At 34.0% G+C, this 7204-nt stretch overlaps 1 protein-coding gene across 1 annotated transcript; it reads right to left on the bottom strand.

Moving 5' to 3' along the window:
* Window positions 1–2247: 2247 nt before the first annotated feature.
* LOC102801635 (ras-related protein Rab-7a) lies at window positions 2248–6728 on the bottom strand. Its single transcript, XM_085497101.1, has 5 exons — window positions 6609–6728; window positions 5434–5498; window positions 4441–4567; window positions 3005–3223; window positions 2248–2832 (listed from the first exon to the last, which is right to left on the bottom strand). Exons 2-5 carry the CDS (start codon window positions 5484–5486, stop codon window positions 2614–2616), a joined length of 618 nt encoding a protein of 205 aa, XP_085353227.1. The 5' UTR covers window positions 5487–5498; window positions 6609–6728; the 3' UTR covers window positions 2248–2613.
* Between the last annotated feature and the right edge of the window lie 476 nt (window positions 6729–7204).

Here is a 7204-nt window from a genome sequence, read left to right as displayed (position 1 = left end):
TTTGACAACTGTGTATGTGTAGACATGATTATTGAGCAGATATACCTCAAGATTATCTAATTATTAAAATTGGCCTAACCTTTAACATAACAAGACTGTTATCTACCACCAATTTATGCTGAAGTAATTGGTCCTCATAGTAGCTATACATTAGTTGTTGCATGGGTGGTACGCCGGGGGTGGCTAAAACTGTGTAGAGGGGTGCCACTGAGCCTTTTTATACCCAAGTATCGTAAAGTGTCATACAATCTACCATGCTAGTTATTCACACTCTGAATGTAAACTTATTTTGACAGTACATGAAAGCCATATTCCCACAGGAACCATTACGCCGACTCAGGTGACATACAATAGTAGAATAAAAACAATAGGAAAACTTTATAAACCGTTTTTTCAAAATAATTTTAAGTTATTGTTAAATTTTGTTTTCAAAAGTTTAACATAGTTTCATTGACTGACAGAAACTGTTCTGGTTCAAAAATGTTGACAGATGCAATCAGCATGTAGGTAAATGGTATTACCGAATACTATATAAATCAATATGCAATAAATCACTGTCAATTTCTTTAGGTTAATATTTGTGAATTTGTTTTGAATCTAGACAGCAATACCTCCTATATATTGATGTCACCTAATGACCTTCCAAATTCTTGGATTCTTCTGATTGTTTTTCGTTTTTTGTGTGCATTGTATCCATTATCTATTCCAATGGACGTTAAATGGTTAAACAAATAGAGATCCCAGATGGCATCATTGTCATTTGTATACCCCAGGTTAACAGTAACCATTTGATTATGACCCAGAATATGTTAAACAGAATGTGCTCACACTTTTCAAAACACATGACATTACTTTATGTATTCTATGAAGCCCATATACTTCTTATTTTCCTGTGTGCTGATGACAGTGAATAGTTTGGGATTTACCTGGTAGTTTAGGCATGTTGACATTTTTCACACATTCTATGGGTATTCATGTTCTACAACAGCAATGAAATACATGATCTAAACATGTTCATGTCCTCAACATGGAAGGACACTGTTTCAATGAGGGAACAGTTATGTGCCTTAGCCACATATATGTTTACTTCCCCTCCATAGCAATGTCATAAAACTGCCTGGGTATTGCCAGTGTAACTAATGTGGACTGCAGGCAGATGCCTCTGTAGCTTTGACACTGAAAATGCAGACTACAATTTACTGAGATAAATTGGACAACATAATACAAAGGTTATGGTCCCTGGATAAATTCCAAAGAATGGGAAAATAAAAACAAACAGATTTTGAAAGGATGTCTTTATTATTACATTGAGTTAAGGCAATCAAAAATACACAACTTGATTGCTAGTTATATTTAGAATATTTTCTGACAAACAGCAGGGGGAAAAGTCAAGCCAACTAAAAGCTTCGTTTACATAATATCGGCAACAGTATCGTCTCCAATATGATTTTACCACATTTAAAAAAAAGTGATAAACTAAATATGTAAGCAATACTATACGAAGTACAGCCACATACACACACACTGCATAAAAACAGACCCAGCTTTGCAATACGCTGGTGTGATTTCCAACACTTTCTATAATCAGTGGCATGGAGCAGATACATTATAAATTGACAATACAAGTCTGTGTAGAATTATTAATAGGTGTACTCAGAAAATGTGTCAATAGTGCAGGGGCGAGTTACATAAAGTATCACTGTATCTTAGTTACAACTTGTTTTATTGATTAAATAATATAGAAGGGCGTTATTTGTATAGAGATTAAGAAATCAGTATAACATCAAAAAAAGCAAATACAAAGCAGCATTTATACACAAAATTGACAGTCCCCCCCAGCACTATTATTTTTTTTATACATTAACATATTTTTGCATTTTAAAATTATGAGTTAAACAATTTGTAACGAAATGGCAATGGCGTTTCAGTTAGTATCATTTCACATATGACTGGTGATATTAGATAACTATGCAGCGTTGAAACGTGTACAAATTGTGTGATACTGTGCAACATACAGCAACTTGGTGAAATATGTCAAATTACAGTATAACATTTAGGAGTCTTTATACACAAATATACCATTCTATCAACTACTACATGTACATCGTTACCAAACCAGTTTCATTTCTTGAACTAAGTGTAAAAAAAAAAAAAAGATTCTAAGAGTATGTTACCAATCCTGATACAATTCAAGTGGCTTTTTGATAATGTCTACGGCACGTTATCTATGAAATGTTTATAATATAGTTTGCATATCACAAAAAAAAAAGAAATTGAAAAATTGTCACTACTGCTCCCAATATGTAATACATTTACTGAAATTTCCCACTCATGCAATACTATTCTTTGAAAGCTAGATTAAAGTGGGAGCAGCAGGACAACCAAGAATGTACACATGATGAATGCATTATATCAACGGTTTCTGAATTTGAAATGAAGTCCCCGCAAATCTAAATTCTCGGGAACTGCCTCATTGCAATTAATTTAGCATTTTATTTTTGAAACCACCTAAAGTTGTTACCATGACTTGCAAGAGACTTTAGTGTAATAGCCCTGAAATATGCAGAAAAATAAAGTGGACAATCTGTAATGGTAACAGACCACTTATTTTTCTTAGCATCCACAGCCATCTGATCGTGGTTTCTGGTCTTGGTTGATTTTAATTTGATCTGGGAAGTCTTGATACAATTCTGCATCTGTTTCCTGTAGCAAGGCATTCTTTGCAATGGTTTGGAAGGCCTGTTCCACATTGATGCTTTCTTTTGCACTTGTCTCAAAGTACGGTATGTCGTTTTTACTATGGCACCACGCTTGAGCTCTTTTGGTCGAAACCTAGGATTTAGGAAATATACACAATGATGTAATTTATTTAGTAACATAATCCTATTATTATTCACAGTAGAGGGCAGACTGCCAAGTGCAAACCTTTACACAATTACTATTTGAACTGAAGCCAGAAATGTTGATAGAGTAAACTACACTAAACAACTGAAAACACACTTACTGCTCTGTTTTCAAGATCAATTTTATTGCCAAGGACAACAAACGGGAAATTTTCTGGGTCACGTGGGCTGGCTTGTATTAAGAATTCATCCCTCCAACTGTCAAGTGATTTGAATGTGTTAGGCATTGTGACATCAAATACAAGTACACAACAGTCAGCTCCTCTGTAAAATGCAACACCAAGACTTTGAAACCTTTCTTGACCAGCTGTATCCCATATCTATGGAAAAGAAAACAATCTGAGTGTTTAATATACATACACTTATTTTACCCAGATACGTGGAGATATTTATTACAAAGAAACATACATTTCAAATGAGTGGAACTTGGTGCTTCAATATCGGTAGATATTCAGATTTTGATCAATGTTGACATTATGAGACCGTTATTGACGACAACATCCTACATACTTTCAATTATCAATATAATTTGGCAGGAAGGGGGGAATTGATGTTTGGCATTTCAATGAAATGTGGCTTTACTGATGTTTGGTTGGAATAAGGTGTAAATGATAGAAGAATTTTTCTAGAAATAGAAATATGTCTATGAAAGAATGGATTTCCTCATCATCATTATTGTTCTTTCGTTCCTATCTATCATTATGCCTAATAACAAGGCTGAAGACTTTCCTGTCATCTACTACCCGGTATTCATTGAAGAAGTGCAATGGAGAAAGCGCATGATCATTAGACTGCACTGCACCCTTTTTGTTGTATGGAGGCGAGGATATATTCTATTCTAATTTGTCCTAAATTCATGGCTCTGAATTATTGTCAAAATGTACTACTTTATTTCAATCTATTAATTCAGAGGAATAAACAAATCTTGAGAAACAAATACTCTTTGGTTTGAAAGAGCGTAAAAAAGATGGCTGGATTGGGAAACTGGCTTTTTCTTATTTTTGTTGGATTAATTTTGGTATTTTCATATTAGACTAAAGAAATATATCACATGGGGTGTGTGGCAGAGCATCTCAAAACCCTTTTATTTACTAGTATTTGTCAACTTGATAAACATGTACTTTCTGCTAGTTTAGACGTTTGTGGCTAACAGTTCAAATAACACGCCCAGTTTGTTGTTAACCATATTTTTCTCGTTAAAACTGCAGTGCAACAAATTGTTAAGTATTTTGTATTTTTGAACCACAGATATGAATCAAAGAAATCTTAAAAAGAATTCTCATGTGCTGAAGATTGAAAGGACAAATAAAGAAATTTTACTATATTAAAAGCAAAAATTTAAATTTATTGTATGCAAATCATTGAAATATTATTTAGACCATAGATTCACATTTGCTTTGTTTTTATGCATTTCCTACAATTGTTTTGATAACTTTGGAAGAAATGGACATACATATAGTTTTGACAAAAGTTTACTTTAGTGTTCAGGGTTAATAATGAGTGACATATCAGTAGAAGTGATATATTTTGTCTTTACCTGCATTGTGACAAGCCTGTCATCTACCATGACTTCTTTTGTGAGGAAATCAGCTCCAATAGTAGCCTTGTACTGGTTGCTAAATTTTTTGTTTACATATTGGTTCATAAGAGATGTTTTTCCAACACTGAAATTATAAAAATATTACACCTTTTATAAAATCTGATATAATGAAGAACACAATGAATTAAAATTTCTAAGATATTAACCTAAAAAAAATCTGCCAACAATATTTCTTGAATCAATAGTTGTGTTCATGCACAGGTTAAAAACGTTAGTCTATACTAAGAAAACCTGCATGAAGGCTGCTAATCTGGGCTAGACTCGTATTAGGGCCTAACGAAGTATTTGCGAACAGCTAGTATGAATGAAGTATCCTCCGAGTTGACATAGGGAGAGACTTCTATTGAATACATTCAATATGAAAAAATTAATAATATATTCACAACAATTTATTTTGGTAAATAATTTAGTCTTATCAAGAATCATGAGCGCATCCAGAAACTGAAGAAAAAAAATGGTCTGACAACACTGTTTCAGTTATTCCAGTGCATTCTGCAGTTGCATTGTTATTTTACTGCATGTTATAAACAGTTAAAATAATCCCTGTTTCCTGTACTCGAAAATCAAAGTTCAAAAGTTAAAATTGATCAGTGCATGGCAGGAAAAAACTTTGTAGTACAATTCATATTTTCTTTGTTGATAATGAAGCCAGCACATGATCCAAACACAAAATGATCTTTGCCCTACTAACTGCAATGTGATCCTTTGTGTCAGCATAATATTTTACATTTATTAGAACATTGTAATCAAATCTTGCAAAATTGTATTTAACCTGTACCTCAACGCAACACATTTTACAGATACTTCACAAAAGATTGCCATCATGTGCAATCCTGTGTTAGACATAAATGAACTATTGCAACTATGGTTATTTGTTTGATACTGATGAAATCTAACACACTGCAACCAGGTCAGTTCAATAATACTTACCCACTGTCTCCAAGTATAATAACTTTCAATAATACCTTCTTTCTAGAAGACATTCTTTAAATATTCTGATGGAAAAAAGTGAAAAAAACAAAACATTTATATTTTTAGGTACTGCAGATTTTATGCATGATTATAACATGGAAAACTGTAAAATAACAATCAAGAAGTTGTTCTCAGATGACTTTTTAAGCTCAGATAGGGACTTCATAGCTTTTACACATGATGTGATCAGCAACCAATGAAAAGATTACGGGACTGAAATCCCGTTATTCATGTGGCACATGATAGATCAAACAGTCAGATTTATAAAAAGGCCTACACCTGTTTATTTCGACAATAAACAGCACACAAAAAATAGTTTTGTTGCAAAACAAAACACTTATGACGAACCGAACAGTTCAATGTTAGCACACTGATCGAAAAATCGCAATAGGTTTATTGTTTTAATTGTCTTGAATATTTAAAAAAAAACATTGTCAAACCCAGGTGTGTTATTAAAACACATGAATGAAAATAAATGAAGTTTTTCTACATTGCGACAGTTATATTATTGGAAAGTATTCATCATAGATTGAAGTACGGCGAGTACGTCATTGTGCGCAGCTGATCTGCGAAAATTATGGCTTTAGATCACAAGACCCGGAAGTAATTTCATACTACGCCACGGCATTGATTTAAATGGTTTCGCCTAGTGTAATATAATTACAAAGGCAGCGGTGAATCGACGGCAATGCATACACAATTCATGATAATTAAAACAAAAGGTAATACATATAGACGAGGTTTTACACTACAACTCGCCATAAAAACAATGGTAAAGTCGATGACACGATGGCGAAACCAATCCCGGCGTGACCTGAATGGAAGACCACAGATTGCGTGGTTGTCACCGTATCAGCTATTTAGCCTTTCTTAATTAACGACACAAAACTTCGCCTAATTCAGACATTATGAAGTATTAAACCACTATTAAACAAAAGTCAAATTAACGAAACAATTTGGTAATTTTAACAGTTGAGAAACGAAGGCATCGACTCGCTCAGGCAGGTGATTCGTTCGTTCATTTGTATTAGGGCGATATGCACGACTTTAACACGATAGCGGAGTACCGTTAATATGAAGACACACAACTTAATTGCACAGCACTTATAATATAAGTAAATTATCATACATACCACTGTAATTATTCAACTATTTCGGTTGACGGAAAGACACCAATGTGTACAAATCACAGGAAAACGAGATGAATTTCAGATGGGAGTTTCAAGATGGCGTAATGCATATGAGGAGTCACGGGACCATGACGTCACATCACCCACAATTCTCAGCGAAATAGAGCTGGACCTTTCAGGGCTCATACCACTAATTGAATTTCCATAGACGACAATGTTAACATATGACGAGATTGCTATATGAAAATGACGAAGAAAGTTGAAAATATGGCTCAAAAATGGGAAATCAACATGCCAGTAATCAACCATATGAAAAAAACTAACATGTTGGCCAGCTCAAACTCTTGCAAATCTCAGGTAAACAAGACACACCTACTGTATTTGGATTGCACCAAGAGAAATCACTGGAAAAACACCAAGATTAGAACATCCATTAACACACAGAATAAACCCACAGGTACACAGCCGCTAAGTAGTAAACAAAAGACCACATGTTGGTCTCACCTCTGACCCAGGTGATTACGCCCTCAAACAGGGAGCACCTGAGAAAAATAATATTTAAAAAATTTCATTGGTTCTTGCTGGGCATTTAAATTGGG

This window comes from Saccoglossus kowalevskii, chromosome 3, assembly GCF_978046115.1.
Source record: "Saccoglossus kowalevskii chromosome 3, keSacKowa6.1, whole genome shotgun sequence".
In the NCBI taxonomy this organism is placed as follows: Eukaryota; Metazoa; Hemichordata; class Enteropneusta; family Harrimaniidae; genus Saccoglossus; species Saccoglossus kowalevskii.
The sequence above is the reverse complement of the archived record's forward strand: the minus strand, read 5'-3'. Positions and strand labels throughout refer to the sequence as shown.

Coding starts and splice junctions, on each gene's coding strand:
- LOC102801635 (XM_085497101.1), bottom strand. CDS start 5,486: ATGTCTTCTAGAAAGAAGGTATTATTGAAAGTTATTATACTTGGAGAC. Junction 4,568..5,433: donor ATTATACTTGGAGACAGTGG/GTAAGTATTATT, acceptor TTATAATTTCAG/TGTTGGAAAAACATCTCTTA. Junction 2,833..3,004: donor TTGATCTTGAAAACAGAGCA/GTAAGTGTGTTT, acceptor CCTAAATCCTAG/GTTTCGACCAAAAGAGCTCA.